This window comes from Argopecten irradians, chromosome 14, assembly GCF_041381155.1.
Source record: "Argopecten irradians isolate NY chromosome 14, Ai_NY, whole genome shotgun sequence".
In the NCBI taxonomy this organism is placed as follows: domain Eukaryota; kingdom Metazoa; phylum Mollusca; class Bivalvia; order Pectinida; family Pectinidae; genus Argopecten; species Argopecten irradians.
In genome coordinates, this window is record NC_091147.1 from 31779403 (window position 1) to 31798545 (window position 19143).

The 19143-nt window shown below is 36.2% G+C and overlaps 1 protein-coding gene across 1 annotated transcript; it reads left to right on the plus strand.

Annotated features, from left to right (window-relative positions):
- The first annotated feature begins 3230 nt into the window (after nt 1-3230).
- On the plus strand, nt 3231-17952 carry LOC138307897 (trafficking protein particle complex subunit 1-like). The gene is made up of 4 exons (XM_069248824.1): nt 3231-3508; nt 13799-13869; nt 14314-14452; nt 16827-17952. The coding sequence occupies exons 1-4, from the start codon at nt 3410-3412 to the stop codon at nt 16953-16955; spliced, it is 438 nt and encodes a 145-aa protein (XP_069104925.1). The 5' UTR covers nt 3231-3409; the 3' UTR covers nt 16956-17952.
- The last annotated feature ends 1191 nt before the right edge of the window (nt 17953-19143 follow it).

Sequence of the window (19143 nt, forward strand, 5' to 3'; positions counted from 1 at the left end):
AGGGATGAACTTTCTGTATTCATGTCACTATGCATGCATGGTGCCTGAAAAAAAAGAACCAACAATTTTTTATATCTGTTGAATATGACAAAAATTGAAATGATCAATTTCAAATATATATATAAATGAATAAATGTAGGTTCATTCTACAGGGTTTTTTTTATTTTAGAGAAAACATTTTATAAGTTGTGAATGTGTCACTGATGCATTTGATAGAATCAAATATTGTTTCAAAAAAGATACAAAATTCATTATCTATAGTTCCAACAAAAATTCAGAATAATTATAAATGATATATGGCTGCAGTACATTTCAACTCTGTAAAGTTTGTCATATACACATGAACCAGGTACAGTTGTAATAAATATACAAACACTATTTATTATTATGACCAGAAATAATACTGTATGTGTCCTCCAAATATATATAAAAAGCAAGCTAAAACCTACATGTACATATGTATATGTGTATATCAGAACATATACAATACAATTTTACCAATTAACCTACAATGTAAATCCTATATACAATGTATGTGTATAACACTACCAGAACATGTACAGAACAAAAATTTACAAATTAAAAATCTATAAATATATACATCAGAACTGTATGAATTGACCGGTAGCATAATATTATAGATTAATTGAAACAAATCTTAGCTTGATAATGCACTAGCGGTTACATTCTAACTGTACATGCATTACAACGGTACATTTTATAAATATACAGGGCATTCATTACCCCTAAAGAGGCCCCACGAAAGAACCGCTATTTACCCCAGGGTTACGTTTTACGCGATTGGGGAACAGGTATGAAACATGTGACCATATGTGAACACTCATTTATGAAAAAATACTGCTAGGGACTATTTACATAATGATCAAAATACGAAGACTCACTCACTATCAGCTGAGCAGGGAGTACCGGGTAGTAGGCCTAGGTACGTACAATAGCGGTCCGGAGCCGCGTGCTCGTTTGAACTGTTCTCTTCACTGTAACAAGTTGTATTAACACTCTCAATGCGTCGTAATGTTTACCGAGTCATTTGTTGGGATTGTCGCTGCTCCATTGCCTTTCCTTTCGCATTTTAGGTGAGTCAGTTGGTTGTTTTGGCGGAAACCTTTTGGTTCAAAACTACGGTAGCCATGTTTTGTTTACTACGGAGAGTGATGGATGTTGCGCATGCGTTAAGGTTGAACTGCACTCATAGCCGGTCGGGAGGACTTTTAGGATTCCCATAGATATTATTATTTTCTTCGCATGTACAGCGATTTTGACGGAAAGTTTTATTTTTCTAATTCATAAGAAATTATACCGGATATATTAATACCATTTTACCGATTTTACAGTCACTTGCCCGACTATTCGCTTTAAAGATGCTCCACCGCCGACAGAGCATAAATGATATTAATCACTTGAACAATAATTGGTGTTTAATTGTGTATATATATGTCTAATTAACACGAAAAGTAATATAAAATAATTTATTTTGCCCTTAGTGCATGTGCAATCAGTACTTAATTTCATATAGGATATAGTTTGTCATTTGTCAGCGGTGGAGCATCTTTCAATAAACCAAGGACTTGTAAATCCTTGAATAACCGAAAACCCTATACATAACGAAGATGTATGTATCACAAAATTACTTTCTAGTAACCGGTTGCTTGTGCCAAAGCCTTTCTACTTTTTGTAAAACAGGTCTGTAACCCCTAGAAAGTAACTTTCGAACAGAAGTTCAATAGAGAGACAATGCAGATTGAGAATAAACGGATTGCGTCAATTTACACATTAGAAAAAATATAATTTACTGGCGCATATTTCAACTTGCGAGGTACTGTGAAAAAACAGGATGACCATAGCTATATATAAATTCAACATACATATATATGTAACGATCAAAAACAGTTGATTGTAGAACACAGTTTAATACTGACGTGCTCCCGTGCACGTGGCTGTTCCTTTGATCAATCAGTCAGTCAGGTATAATTGACAGGCACGTGAAGTGTATGACTCCTCCCCCATTGAATATCATTGGCTGGCGAGCTCTCACCACACGTGTCAGTCAATATAATACAGGTGATTGACAAGGCGGTTTCCTCAACCGACCGGTGACTTAGCTGCATTTTCTTTAAGACATGTTTCTAAAATAAATGGCATTTTGTATGATTTTTAAATCATGGTTCACCAGAAAATCTACTTGGTTCAGCAGATAATCTACGACTTGAATTTATGTCAAACTAAGTACTGTTAGATACGTCATGTAATGTTACTACCAAGCACTGACTGCCGCGATGTCTGAAAAGCTAAATACTGTACGCAAAAGAAATCGTCCATTGTAATTCATAGAGTAACTCAATACATCCACAGCATTAATAACACAACATTATATCATGTAAGTATATCAATAGTTTTGCGGTACGAAATTTCCCCGGTACGAAAATTCTCCGGTACGAAAATTCCCGGTACGAAAATTCTCCGGTACGAAAATTCCCGTATTCGTACGTAGACGTACAGTATGGCTGCCGATATCTCGAAAAATAAAATAGTGAAATCGTTCAATTTCATGAGTTTATTTTTTATTTTTTAATCACTTTTACTCCATGTGCCGTTATGTGAAGTCCCAAATTGAGGTGATATTACTTTTAAATAATTTGAATACATGTTAGATAGACTACATTTAGATTTATGAATATAACGTTAGCTACAAAGTAGATCGTAATTACTATAAATGCCGACCAGGACACATTGCGCACGGCTTTGAGAATTTTAAAATACTCGAAGTTTTGTTTGAAAATATGATAAAAAGTAACTATAAAATGACTCATTTGAATGTCATAAACTAAATTCCAAAATTTCTAACGAAAAAGTTAACCAGAATACATAATTTTGTGACTATGAAAAATGACGAAATTCGGGATCTCGGCAGTATTGTACGTAATGGCTTTTGGGGTATCTACGAAGGCAAATTTAAATTTGGTCATAATCACCAAGGATTTATAAGTCTCATATACGTCCTTGATATTTATCATTTTAACGACTATTTTGTGCTCCGATTCTGCCCGATCCTGCCCGATTTTGCCCGTTTCTGCCCGATTCTGCCCGATCCTGTAAATTGTCTTTTCGATGAAATGGCAAGAAAAAGTCACTTCCGGTAAGATTAATATAAGTACGCGAAGTAGTTAAGATGGCGTATTGTGAATCTTAAAAAAAAATATGCACTGAAATGGAGTTTACAGATTCACAGATATATATGGATTTTCACCAAAAACCATATATATGTTATCATAAGAAAAACATTTCTATTTATTAAAAACAAAATCAAGAAAATAGTGCTCAGCTCATTAAGATTACAAATGTGTTGTTAGGCACATCCGGTGTCCACCTTTTCAGACCATTTTACTACAACATGACAGTTTACAATTTTTATATTTTCGATAGAAATGGGACTTGCCTACACTATGCTGAGTGGAACAGGAGAAAGCAATCCGGGATGGATAAGGAAGAGGTATTTTTTTTTACTTTTCCTAACGACTTAATCGCATACACGATGTTACATAGTCCGCTAAACCACAGGGCCTCGTTACTATTGATGATATATATAAGATAGGTCACGTCTATTTACATACATTATAGTATGTAAATAGACGTGACCTATCTTATATATATCATCAATAGTAACGAGGCCCTGTGGCTAAACCTGCCTATATTATTAGGCTTTTTCAATTTCTAAACCTGCCTATATTATTAGGCTTTTTCATTTTTTTTTTGCCAGATTTGGCCTACGCTACGTCAGCGGTATATTTCTAATATATAGTCCATACAATGCCGGGAAAACATACACGTACCTATATATTGGGATCTTATTTACTCCACTGCCCCCATGTTACATCCCATTTATGAAATTAAACAACTCTGCACAATGAAATACTTTCGAGACCCTTCTATTTCACACATTTGTAATGGCCGCCGTATATACATTTAGTAGAGCAAACGGCAGCCAATCAACTTCGCTTCCGGTTTTATTTTTAAAAATCCACGTGTAGTTGAAAGTTAAACAAAATGCTAGCCAGTTAGAGTTTTTATAGTGAAATTATGGTCGACATACACGACATGTTGTCAAATATTCATATTGAACACGACTGTTGCTGGTACCGCATCACTTTCGCGATATTCACGTTGCATATACATGTAGCATATACACAGTTGAATTTTGTTTATCTTTCAACTACACGTGGTTTTTTAAAAAATAAAACCGGAAGCGAAGTTGATTGGCTGCCGTTTGCTCTACTAAATGTGTATACGGCGGCCATTACAAATGTGTGAAATAGAAGGGTCTCGGAAGTATTTCATTGTGCAGAGTTGTTTAATTTCATAAATGGGATGTAACATGGGGGCAGTGGAGTACATAAGATCCCAATATATAGGTATGTGTATGTTTTCCCGGCATTGCATGGACGATATATTAGAAATATACCGCTGACGTAGCGTAGGCCAAATCTGGCCTACGATTTCACATTTTTAAGAGGTACCGCGAGCTGACTATATATTAGGCAAAAAAAAAAATTAAAAAAGCCTAATAATATAGGCAGGTTTAGCGGACTAGATGTTACAGATCCACAGGGATTCTTTAGTCTATTCACAGCTGGGCCATGTATAGTTTCTATTTTTAGCTCACCTGGTCCGAAGGACCGAGGTGAGCTTATGGGATACCGCAGCGTCCGTCGTCTGTCGTCCGTCAACAATCGACTTCTTCTCCATAACCGCTGGTCGGATTTCAACAAAATTTGACAGGTAGCATCCTTATGGGCTACTAACTGAAAATTGTACAAATGATTGGGCTGGTCCCCCGGGGGCCTGAGTGGCAGGGCCAAAAGGGGTCAATTTGGCTATTTCCATATAAACAACTTCTTCTCTGAAACCAAGCATGGGATAGCACCCATAATGCAATGGTAGCATCCTTATAGGGTGGGGATTCAAAATTGTACAAATGATGGGGCTGACCTCCCGGGGGCCTGAGGGGCAGGGTCAAAAGTGGCCAATTTGGCTATTTCCATATAGACGACTTCTTCTCTGAAACTAAGCATGGTATAGCAATGATAATGCAATGGTAGCATCCATATAGGGTGGGGATTCAAAATTGTGCAAATGATAGGGCTGACCTCCCCGGGGGCTTGAGGGGTGGGGTCAAAAGGGGTCAATTTGGCTTTTTCCATATAAATGACTTCTTCTCTGCAACTAAGCGTGGTATAGCACCCATAATGCAATGGTAGCATCCTTATAGGGTTGGGATTCCAAATTGTGCAAATGATGGGACTGACCCCCCGGGGGCCTGAGGGGCGGGGTCAAAAGTGGCCAATTTGGCTATTTCCATATAAACAACTTCTTATCTGAAACTAAGCATGGTATAGCACCCATAATGTAATGGTAGCATCCTTATAGGGTGGGGATTCCAAATTGTGCAAATGATAGGGCTGACCCCCCTGGGAGCCTGAGGGGCGGGGTCAAAAGGGGTCAATTTGGCTATTTCCATATAAACGACTTCTTCTCTGAAACCAAGCATGGGATAGCACCCATAATGCAATGGTAGCATCCTTATAGGGTGGGGATTCAAAATTGTACAAATGATGGGGCTGACCTCCCGGGGGCCTGAGGGGCGGGGTCAAAAGGGGCCAATTTGGCTATTTCCATATAAACGACTTCTTCTCTGAAACTAAGCATGGTATAGCAATGATAATGCAATGGTAGCATCCATATAGGGTGGGGATTCAAAATTGTGCAAATGATAGGGCTGACCCCCCGGGGGCTTGAGGGGCGGGGTCAAAAGGGGTCAATTTGGCTTTTTCCATATAAATGACTTCTTCTCTGCAACTAAGCGTGGTATAGCACCCATAATGCAATGGTAGCATCCTTATAGGGTGGGGATTCAAAATTGTGCAAATGATAGAGCTGACCCCCCGGGGGCCTGAGGGGCGGGGTCAAAAGTGGCCAATTTGGCTATTCCCATATAAACAACTTCTTCTCTGAAACTAAGCATGGTATAGCACCCATAATACAATGGTAGCATCCTTATAGGGTGGGGATTCCAAATTGTGCAAATGATAGGGCTGACCCCCGGGGCCTGAGGGGCGGGGTCAAAAGTGGTCAATTTCCATATAAATGACTTTTTCTCTGCAACTTAACATGGGATTACGCTCATAATGCGGGGGTCTGAAGGGTGGGGTCAAAAGGGGTTAATTTAGCTATTTCCATATAAACGACTTCTTCTCTGCAACTAAGAACGGAAGAGCACTTATAATGCAATGGTAGCATCCTTATAGGGTTGGGATTTGAAATTGTACAAATGATGGGGCTGACCTCCCGGGGGCCTGAGGGGCGGGGTCAAAAGTGGCCAATTTGGCTATTTCCATATAAACGACTTCTTCTCTGAAACTAAGCATGGTATAGCAATGATAATGCAATGGTAGCATCCATATAGGGTGGGGATTCAAAATTGTGCAAATGATAGGGCTGACCCCCCCGGGGGCTTGAGGGGTGGGGTCAAAAGGGGTCAATTTGGCTTTTTCCATATAAATGACTTCTTCTCTGCAACTAAGCGTGGTATAGCACCCATAATGTAATGGTAGCATCCTTATAGGGTGGGGATTCCAAATTGTGCAAATGATGGGGCTGACCCCCCGGGGGCCTGAGGGGCGGGGTCAAAAGTGGCCAATTCGGCTATTTCCATATAAACGACTTCTTCTCTGAAACTAAGCATGGTATAGCACCCATAATACAATGGTAGCATCCTTATAGGGTGGGAATTCCAAATTGTGCAAATGATAGGGCTGACCCCCGGGGCCTGAGGGGCGGGGTCAAAAGTGGTCAATTTCCATATAAATGACTTTTTCTCTGCAACTTAACATGGGATTACGCTCATAATGCGGGGGTCTGAAGGGTGGGGTCAAAAGGGGTTAATTTAGCTATTTCCATATAAACGACTTCTTCTCTGCAACTAAGAACGGAAGAGCACTTATAATGCAATGGTAGCATCCTTATAGGTTTGGGATTTGAAATTGTACAAATGATAGGGCTGACCCCCGGGGCCTTAGACGGCAATAGATGCGAGGTCAAAAAGGTCAATTAGGCTACTACTTTCATATAAATTACTTTGTCTCTGAACCTATGTATTGGATAGCATATTAATATGGTTTCAATAGCATCATTGTATGGTTGTGATTCAAAATTAAACTTTGGGAGTCAATTATGCTTATTTTTCTAATTGTCGAGTCTTGTGATAATTACTAACAAAAAACCAGGTGAGTGATACAGGCCCTCTGGGCCTCTTGTATATGTATTTCTGGCTATTTTTTCATATAGAAACTATACATGGTCCTGTGGTCTGTTAACGTTTCTGCAGTCAGGTTGGACACATGTAAAATTTATTGCTATTATAGCGATATATAGCTATAATAGCTATTTATAGCTATACAAAACTAGCGAAAAACATCATTTCTGGAGATAAAAATGCTTGCGCTCTAAATTAAACCGACTCATGAAACTTGCAGGGAATGTGTATAAGGATAATTTGAACACTATGCAACCACTTTTCGTTCGAAAAAAATAGCGCAATAATCAATTTAATTTAATAATATTAATTTGTTTATCGTCAGTTTTGCATAGCTATAAATAGCTATATATCGCTATAATAGCAATACATTTACATGTGCCCAACCTGACAGGAGCTTGACGTTCTGTCAATAATACATAGCATATTAATGCATCATTCAGACACAAAGGCTACACACGAGGTTAATACTTTTCTACAAAATAATATATAATATAGTACCGTCGAGCACGATACCATACTCATACCAGCAGACCACAGAACCAGACACTCTAATCCACATTCTTTCAGACAAATCTCTGCTACAAAGGGCACATAAAAATACTCATTCTTCCCACAAACAATAACTCAATGGCATATCCTCCCTGTAGCAGCAGTACAATGCACCACACTTGAGGACTTAAGACACATATTTCTCGCATATCTCTTGAAGCCTTCATGCATTAGTTTTGCACACATCTTTTATTTTATACTATAAAAAATTCACAAACTAATTCTTTCGATTCCAAACCCTTGCACCTTGATCGACACAACATAATCATCATCATTGACGGCACCATGTAAAAACGCAGAGAAGAAGAGGATGAGAAAATGTAGCTCCAGACCAGGATTTGAACTAACCCATCTAACTTAAACACATAATATCTCTGTTACTGATCTTGCTATCTACCTAAAAGTTATAATTTAAAAAAAAAAAAAGTAAATTAATCAAACTTTCTTTCCGTGTACACTAAATAATGCTTTTGAAAACAGACCTGAGGTTAAAGACAATATAAGGCTGCCATTATGTGTGCATGGTTTTACTTGCATACATCAGTGAGCAACACAAGAGTGTAGTACAAAAACTTTTTTTTAATGAATATTAGACTTTTGCTTTCTTTATTTTAAAATCTTTGCTGTTATTAATAAGAATTTTGATAAAGAAAAATGTCAAATAAACATATATATGGTTTTTCTGTGATCAGTTGAATATTGTTGAAATAATCGATATCAAAGTCGGTCACAAGACATTTGACAGCTGATAGATACACAAAGCTTTGAATTAAGCTTAATTTTCATGTAACACACAGTATCTGGTTTGTGGGGAATAGAAATATGCCTAACAGCTTAATGTTTTTATAATGAATTAGACATATATTTATCATTAGAAAATTACTATATTTTTACTATAATAATAATTGTAAAAACAGAATGGTGTATCTTACACCATTATATTTACATATGCCCCTATAAAGTCAATGGGAGGGGCGTTGCGTTCAAATTAACGTAATCGCAATGACGTATGAATACAAATGCAGTACAGGTTCGGACTACTTCTAGTTCACGCTTCGATAATATTTTGCATCATAAGTTGACGGATTTCAATATAACAATAAAGAGTTTTTATTAGATCCAATTAAATACGTATTTGACATCAAAGAAAAGATGTGTTCAAGCATTGTAACGGTAATAAACAACAAAACGATTCGCTGGTCGGGGCTACAACCGGAGGGCTTTCCTCAGGAATGTTCGGGGAATTCCATAGTTACTTCAGTAGTACATGAGTGTACGGTCACTCATTTCACCTAAATATTCAGAACATCTGATTATCAGTGAATAATTCTTGGAGCATCTAAGCGAACGATAGGTTAACAGATCATCTACAGGTTTCCTGAAAAAAAAAACATTACAGGAAGCCTATCCGAAACAGTATCATCAGCGTTACCACCGTTAGCATTCAATATAGGCCTACACTCACGCAAACACTTGTCTATCATCCGTACAATAAAATAAAAGTCATGACTATGAAGAATTTAGTCTATATCGTATTCGTAGACCGATACATACATGACAAACATTCAGTAGCTCAACGGTCATACCATCAATAGGCTATATCACAGTAACTTTCCTCGGTTGAAAATCAAATATGGCTGTTCGCTCCACTTCGGACCGCATCACTACCCTGACAATGATACCGTACCGGTAGTCGTTCCGCCTTGGTTATCTCAGTTTTTATTCAAAATGAACATTATTGATAAATTATCAAATTGAAACAACCACATATTTTAAAAATAATTGAAAGGTGTCATTGTTATATTTCAAACCAAACTGCAGCTATAACATTCAACAATCGGAACTATATCTTCGGTCATCCTGAAAAAAATGGGATACAGACATATTCTACATGTAGCGCTAACGCGCTACATTGAATATGTCTGTATCCCATTGCGTTCATACCACCTTTAACGCAATCAAAACACTGTTCAATCTCTATGTAATGTCATATAGGGTAGAGTGATATTAAGTCGGACACGATCTAGAGTCGGACATTTTGAACACGTCTTACCGTCTTAATTGCGGTTACCACTTTACAAAAAATGCTGTCTACATACTAAATGAAGTGTTGACTTTCTAGAGTTGTCTCCCGTTGATAACTTTCTCGTTTACATATTTTGCCAAGTCCGATTGATAATAGTAGCAAAAGCGGTACATTTCACGATAAGAGCGGGTAAAGTTTTGTGACTTCAAACTGATATGAGAAGTCATTTCTTTTGATTATTACGCCATAAAACTTAAAGCTGAAGTTTAACTGTAAGATTTGTGTCAAACAAATGCAGAATTATCTTCATTTTGACAATAGAAACAGCATTTTATCTGATAATTTGGTTCAAAGTCGCAAACGTGATTTGATCTTGAGTCGGACACCAAAAATGTTCAAAACGATCATAAGTCGGACAGTGTATTTTATCATTATACAAGTGAATGTATGTGATATATAGGCATAAAAGGGTGCAGTATTTACCCTTTTTCATAATATAAGTTTGAATCTTTCATCACTTATTTTTTTAATATTTATTTTTTAAATATTTAATGTCTATTTTTATTTTCTAATCAGTCTTTTAACTTTCGTTTCAAGTCACCATTGGCGTTTTTCTTAAATTTTTAATCAGAATGTATGGCAACACACATTAATTTAGTGGAAAAACGTGTGTAGCCCAATGAATAAATTTTCTATTTAAAAATATGAATACACCAAAATTTCTCATATTTTATTGGTGGCATTCTGTTGATTGTGCAGTTACATATTTGTACTTTGTAAAGCAAAGAAGTGATATCGAGTACACAATACACGATTATTTTTACTCTTCCATCAAAAAGACAATTTTCTCTAACATATCAATGGTACATATATCAAAACTTATTATCTGAATCATTTATCTAAAACATCGGCAACACAAGCTACAATGTAGACACAGAAACTTTAATTTGGGATGGCCATGACTCATGATTAACGCGGGAAAATGATGTTGTCCATCCAGTCATCCTGGAATTTGGACACAGCATTTTTGGTTGTATAGTTTTCAATTCTTTTTAAAGTAATTGGAGCAGGTTCTGTATGTGTTTATTAGGAACACCGGAGTTGCTATTGGCCATCATCAATTCCTGAAAATTTTTGTGCTTTGCAAAGGACAAAGTCTCCTAGCATCAAAAAATGTACAGTGTATTTCAGAATGGGTTTAGAGCGATAGGCATTTCTCCTTATTCAACTTATGCAACCACGATAAAACACAAACTCAGATTAGGCAAATACATATGTAGTTGTTTGATGATAAGGCCAGTGTGCTCGCCACGTCTGACCACGTAACATCGATACATAGCGCGTGTGGACTGCAGATCCCTTTCGTGGTTTAGTTCGTCATGTTCTAAACTTTTACTAACATTGATAATTTTTCCCTGGAATCTTAGAAATACCTGAATATACTTTCAAGGAACATGTTATGTTAAAACATATAACAACCCAATTTCAAGCATTGTATGAAACAAAATCAATATACATTCCCTTATTAAAATTGACCGCAGTTTCTATCGTTTTTCAGTCCATGAAATATCTACAACTATTTCGACAGGCTCATTTGTTATACAAGCTATATTTATTGATTTCCCAGAGATGCACTGTATGTAAGGTGGAAACATTTTAAAGTGAAGTATAGCAACATCTCGTGCCCGCAAACGCACGTGTATCCATTCAATGTCGGAGCAAATGTAATGTTGTAGCATACACAATACAAAATGCAAAGTCATGTGCAGTTTGCTTGACAGCTGGCGATACGTCAATTACCGAAAGTAATATGAACAACAAATTTCTTATTTAATGATCAATGACTAATATAGTTGATTCAGAATTGTATAAAATGTTAACTTAATCCGATTGTCCGACGTAATATCAAAGCAATCTGGACTGTCCGACTCAAAGCCAAATGCGTTTGACTCTTGATCGAATTGCAGGTTAGGTACTTTATTTGCTCTGTATTGTATCGTAAGGTAAAAAACGAGAGTATCGAAATGGAAATATGATGCAGAAAGTGTGCTCTCTCGGACGGTACCCATTAGATTAATAGTGGTCTTCATATCTCGACGTACTGCTGTTCTGAACACAAAGGGTGTCCGACTTACGATCACTTTACCCTAATCAACATAAATTAAAACTAAAAAGCATTTTAAATTATATTAGCATTTGTGGCAGTATTGCAAAAATTATTACATTTACATCTATGGTTATACATAAGTGAAGCTAGCGCTGGACATCAGGAGTACTAGTCCTCAGCATCAGATTTGTCATCTATGGAGTAGAAGGAAGCTCTACAAATTAAAAAGAAAACAAAAATATTAAACAATTGGACCATTATTCAAGTTTTATTCTCAATGTTAATCATTTGAAATTGCATGTCTCTGACGCGAATTAACGTTTAAGATAGGCCTACTGGTCATGAAATAAATAAGTATTTTATACGCAGTGAACGAAAAATACGGCTTATAGTAATACTTTTTGTTCAAAATTGAGTTTGAATAAATGTATAGGATTAAATGAGGAATTCGATGACTGAAATAACTCCGTGTATTTTGATGATTTGTGCCTGGATTTAACGAAGCCATGCCTCACAGCTCGCACTACCAGAAAATGTATAATTACACAATAAATTACGCAAAATATCAATTGCACATCAAAGAAAAGCCGACACGCGAAAATGCTACGCCGATTTTGAAGCAAATGAGGCAAAAATGTATCAAACTACATGACGAAAATTGCATATAACTACATACCTGAACATCCCCAAAAGATCGTGACATTTCTTTGCCGATTTGTCGAGTTCTTGGCGAGATAAAAACATTGTAAATTTGTTTATTGTGAGTCGGAAGTTGAAGACATCAATGATGTGCGCGAGCAAACAGGAAGCAGGAAGTTGTGTTAGCTAGACTTGCTAAGTCCCGAATTTGAGCCGACGATACCGGGACAGTATGGGGAAATCGAAAAAGGGACAGGGTGATGGGAAAAGGGACAGGGCGATGGGAAAAGGGGCAGGGCGTTAGGAAAAAGGGCAGGGTGCTTGGAATTAAGGGCAGGGCGCCGCGCCCTGCTAACCCGACCTAGCTGGAACACTGCTAAGGAATTGCAATGTTTTTGGATTATTGTATTGCATAACACATGTTCTTTGTTTTGAGTAGAAGGAAATAGAAAATCAACTCTAAAAAAGTATATAAAAAATTTCTTTACCATTGCAATTTGACAACAATTGATGGCCATGCTGTTGTACATTGAGATTTATCATTTATGCTATTAATGCAAATCAGAATTCTTGATTTGTAACGTTTTTTTTAGGCTTAAGTCTAAGTACTTTCAGTACTTTGATTTAATATGTTATGCTTTATATTATTGACAGAATGTCAAGCTGCTGTTAACTGACTGATGAAAATTTAATGTATATACTAATGTACATATGTACTAATTGTACATGCACAAGTTCAGATGATTTACATACATACAACATCCACGACACATCTTATATGTATCTGACCATTAGTAATGTGACTGTGGTAAAGTTATAAAGACCCTACATGCATACGTATGTAACTTTTTGTTCACTGCTCTATAATATGGTCTCGGTGACAGTAAATCTTTAAGTGGGATTTGATCCCAATTGGAACTCCACCTCGAGACGACTATCAAGAGACATTTATCAATATAAAAGAGTCTCTATGAGAAATTCTAATAGGGATTACTCCGATTAGGTTGGATTTGCTATTAGCTTAGTTGGTTGACCTTATTGATGTTTTTTTTTAATAATGAAAGCAACGTAACCATGAGTTTCCATTGCCTTTCCATGGTGAAACACTTTCAAATTGATATTTGATGCTTCTGATATTTACTTACAGGAATACAAACTGATGTATGGAATGCTCCACTCTATCAAATCCTTTGTGAATAGGATATCTCCAACAGATCTGTATCCTTTTGTCAGGTGACCTTTGGAGTTATGGAGATTTATCTTTTTTTATTGTATTGATAAATGATCATCTGACTGTTTCATGTTTCTAATATAGTTTAAGGCATCTATGTCATATCTCTTATTTGTCATGGCTGTAGAGAAAGAATTCCTGGCCTCAGGATCATGAAACAGACTTAAGCCAAAACTTTCTTGATTTTAAACTTAGCCAATCAAAGACAATGTTACAAAAAGTTACGTCATTTACAATTGGCTGAATCAAAACTTAAGTTTTAGGTTCTTTCATATCATAGAGCTGATTTGCATCAATACTTCAGAATGGAATGGACTTTAGCCTTGTTTGGTGTACATTGATAGTTTTGATAAATAATATGATATATTTTTAAAACAATAAGTTTTGATCAGCTAGAAAGTGTTTTTAATAAGTCTTTAACTATTTGTTAGAAAAGATGGATTTCTCAACTTCAGAACAAGTCAGTATAAACTTCACTTTTATGAGACCCCAAGTGGACTTAAGTTTATTATGAATACAGACCTGTCTGTGGGAAACATCAAGGATGTTCTACATCAAATGTATAGCAATGTAAGTATGGCTGACAAGGCTGTATGATTTTACTGTCATACCCAGAATATTTGTATACATTATATGATTACCAAATTTTTTCTTTTCATAAAAATGAAACTGTAATTAATGTACAAATGTTTACTTTTTAGGTCATCTGACCCGAAGGGTCAGGATGACCTATAGTCATCATGCACCGTCCGTCGGCGTCCGCCGTGCGTAAACTTTTTATTAAAACGACTTCTCAATAACCATAAGGCCCAGAGTACTCATATTTGGCATGTAACATGCTGGTATGAAGTGGTCAAATAGGCTGAAATCTTTGAACGTCTTCTTCTCAATAACCATAAGGCCCAGAGTACTCATATTTGGCAGGTAACATGCTGGGATGAAGGGCTACCAAAATTGTGAAAATTAATGACCTTGACCTACTTTCAAGGTCACAGGGGTCAAATAGGCTGAAATCTTTGAACGACTTCTTCTCAATAACCATGAGGCCCAGAGTACTCATATTTGACCTGTAGCATGCTGGGATGAAGGTCTATCAAAGTTGTGAAAATTAATGACCTTGACCTACTTTCAAGGTCACAGTGGTCAAATAGGCTGAAATCTTTGAACGTCTTCTTCTCAATAACCATAAGGCCCAGAGTATTTATATTTGGCCTGTAGCATGCGGGGATGAAGGGCTACCAAAGTTGTGAAAATTAATGACCTTGACCTACTTTCAAGGTCACATGGGTCAAATAGGCTGAAATCTTCGAACGACTTCTTATCAATAACCATTAAATCTTTTAACGACTTCTTATCAATAACCATAAGGCCCAGAGTACTCATATTTGGCCTGTAGTATGCGGGGATGAAGGGCTACCAAAGTTGTGAAAATAAATGACCTTGACCTACTTTCAAGGTCACAGGGGTCAAATAGGCTAAAATCTTTGAATGACTTCTTCTCAATAACCATAAGGCCCAGAGTACTCATATTTTGCCTGTGGCATGCTGGGATGAAGGAAGGGTTACCAATTGAAATTTATTGAATGAATGACCTTGACTAACTGTCAAGGTCAGGGGGGTCAAATATTCTAAAATCTTGAATTTAGAATTTCTTCTCAAATTCTGACAGTGTGATTTAATTAGCTGATACTTGCATGAAATGATCCTTTTCGTGGTTGTGACCAAGTGTTTTTATATCTTATGTTGATCTGAAATCCAAGATGGACACCACTCCTACCATCTTGAAAATATAGTTTGAACTTATTCTCAAGTTCTACCAGTGCGATTTTGCTGGAACTTGTCTGAATAATTTTAAAGATACTGACATTGTCCCAACAAAGTGTTGTTATTTGTCAGGTTGACCCCAAAACCAAGATGGCTACCAAAGCCGCCATCTTGAAAACACATTTTGAACTTCTTGAAGTTCTACCCATGCAGTTTGACTGAAACTTGCATTAAATGATCCTTACATGGTCATGACCAAGTGTTTTTATTTTTTAACCATGACACCATATCTAATTAATTTCCTATACAGCTATTGCCAAGGTAGTCAGATGACCGTTAAGGCCCTTGGGCCTCTTGTTCATTGACTAATAATTCATTAAGACATATTGTACTATGAAATTAAATCTATTAGTTAATTGTTACCGTTACCTTGAAAGTAGGTCATGGTCATTAAAGTGAACAAATTTAAAAGTGTTTCATGCAGCATGCTTTGATCAGGCCCAATATCTGTCAGTACTTTTCCGTGTTGTTTGAAGATTACATATTTGACCTCTGTGACCTTGAAAGTAGAGTAGGTCTTCATCCCAGCATGCAACATATGCTCAATATCAGGCATAAAGGGCTACTAGTTATAAGCAAAAAGATTTTAACCTATCAGTATTTGGCCCCTGTGAAGAATGTCAAGGTCATTCATTTGAACAACTTGGTAGCCTTTAACCCCTGCTAACTACAAGCCTGATAATATTAGATCACTAACCTTATTTCTTATTTACAAGTCGTTCAAAGATTTTTAGCCTTTTTGATCCTTTATTTATTTGTGACCTTGAATGAAGGTCAAGATTATTCATTTGAACAAATTGGTAGCCTATCACAGCAGCACACTGAGGCCCAATATTAGGTCATTAAATTGGCTTCTTAGCTATTGACAAGAAGTTGAATTAAAAAGATATACATGACACATGATGACAGACATTATGATTATAAACATATTTCAGGTTAGATGACCTTAAACTTAATAAAAGATATTTCCTTTTTTTTAATCCTGCTAGTAGAATGAATAATTTATATTCCCATTAAATGACCTTGACTTTTGATCAGGCATTTTAAAGCAATACAAAATCAACCCTAACGTTGCAGCTCCTGAGTACTTGTATCTTTCATTTGTTATCATTCATTTCAGATTTTTGTGGAGTATGTTGTGAGGAATCCAATGTGTTCCCTAGACCAGCCCATCAAAAGTGAACTTTTCGAAAATAAAATGGATGATTTTGTGCGAGGTCTTTCCTTTTTCCCAACGCGTGTGGCATAGAATGAAGAAAGCATTTTAATTGTTTATTTAAGTTGGAAACAAAAACTGGCTACTAGACGTTAAAGTAAATCTATACATTTTGACAGCTGATGTACAATGATATTTTGTATATGCATATTACAGTTACCTGTCTTTGTTTGTACGTATTGATTATTCATGTGCTTGCAAGCGTAACATCATACTTTTTAGTGAATTGTGCCAACAGTATAATGACGTCACAATGGATACCTACATAAAAAGACAAAACACCATGTAATGATATTTCAGCTGTTTGTGTACTTTGTCTTTATTCTAAATTTTGATATTAACACCATTTTTGCTGAAGGTAATGTGTCAATTCAAATATAGCATTAAACTTATATATAATTCAGTGACGATATGTTCAGGGAGAAATAAAACCCAACTCAAGGCTGTTGTCACTTTACCTTAAAGTCTGTAGCTGTTTCAGAATATACATGACAAAAATTGTCTCTGTTCAGTATACAAGGAAGCTCGAGTGAGTTTCAAGAAAGAATGTGTTATTATCTTGTTTGTGAATTTAATATTGTGCCGAGAATTTATAATGTCAGAATTTGAGGCAAAATAAAAATTCCACTACCCATGCTGCTTGTTAGGATCAAGGAGCTTCATCTGAATTTGAACTGAGAGAACATCAAGTTCCAGAGGAAAACGTTCAAAAATTATTCATGCAGATCATTCAATTGGGTGGAGTCTAGAAAATTGATATAATGGCTCTCTCTGCAAGACCATTTATTATTTATTAATTACATATTTTGTATGAACAAATAAAATGTTTATGCTTTCACAACACAAATCAGAAGTATAACTGTAACTCATAACAACAGGTGAACCCTTCCAGCAGGTTGACATGGTCAGTGTTAGTATTGTCAATTTGGAAAGTGAGATAACACAAAGATTATCGGGAATGGTCTGGTTATTGTGAGTGGATGTGAATACAACATGTACTGTAACAGTAAATAAAGTCTATAAAACTAGATTCCTTCATCTTTGTTTTGCTTTCATCTTGGGATTTATATAATATGATAAACACAAAATCTTTTTGATTCAAATTATAGTCAAAACCTGCCTTAGGAAATGGTCATTTTGAACACAATTTTCCACCGTGTTTAAAGACTACTTGGCTATAGCACAGGCGTTTGGCTCTATAAACATTTTCTCTCCATGTATATGTAATACTGTGTCGATGTCAATAACTCGGCTGCCCATATAACACTACCCAATTTCAGAAAAAGCATGGTAATTATCAAACTGTATAAGATGTGACAATGGGAATACTATCAATCGACAGACAGATATTTTATCTTTAATTTGGTTTATGATACCATATATATCATGCCATATCAACGTCACTAGATATCCAGAAACACAGAAAAAACAGCCAGATTTCAACTGGTCCGACAATATGTTGTCCTCCAATAAACATGCCAGGTAAAAAGCTTTTTTGAGTAGCTAAAAAAAATGCATGTCAACACTTCAGCTTCTGAAGAATGAAAGGTAGAAAACAAAGGTACCAGTATGTTATTGTATCTATATACCTATCTATTTGCTCGATACAGCCCTTTGAAATTTCTGATGGAAAAAGGAGTAGATATGATAGGACCAGTATTTGGCCTTAATTTTTTAGGCCGAAAAATATTAACTCTGATCAACATCAATTTCACATCAATAAATACTCTTATACTTGCCATTCATCAAAACATAATTTTTTATAACCATGTACACGATGTGCTCCACCTATGACGTCATCAAATTGATGATTTTCCTCTTTTCGCCAGATCTGCTAGAACTTTGTCATCTTTAGGTTAGAAAAGGCTTGAAATGGATTTGGCCGCCACCTTGGTGCAACTTTATATTTTGCATGGATATACGTAATTACACGATACACAACGTGTGAAAATCTCTTTCTGCTCCACGAAGGCGGCCACATTCATTTTTAGAGAAAACCACTCAAAAAGTATGATTTTTCAAGGATTTTTATGAAAAATGGCGGGAAACTGCATGTTGATAACGTCATAGTGAACATAATTGGCACATGCAGGATATTTTCAGGATGTAATGTGTTAGCAAATATATTCAACTGTTATATGGCAAAATATGTTGTTCTTTACTGGAGAATTAATTTTGCGACCATATTCGAGTCTTAACGTACCTTCTCCTTTGTGTCTCT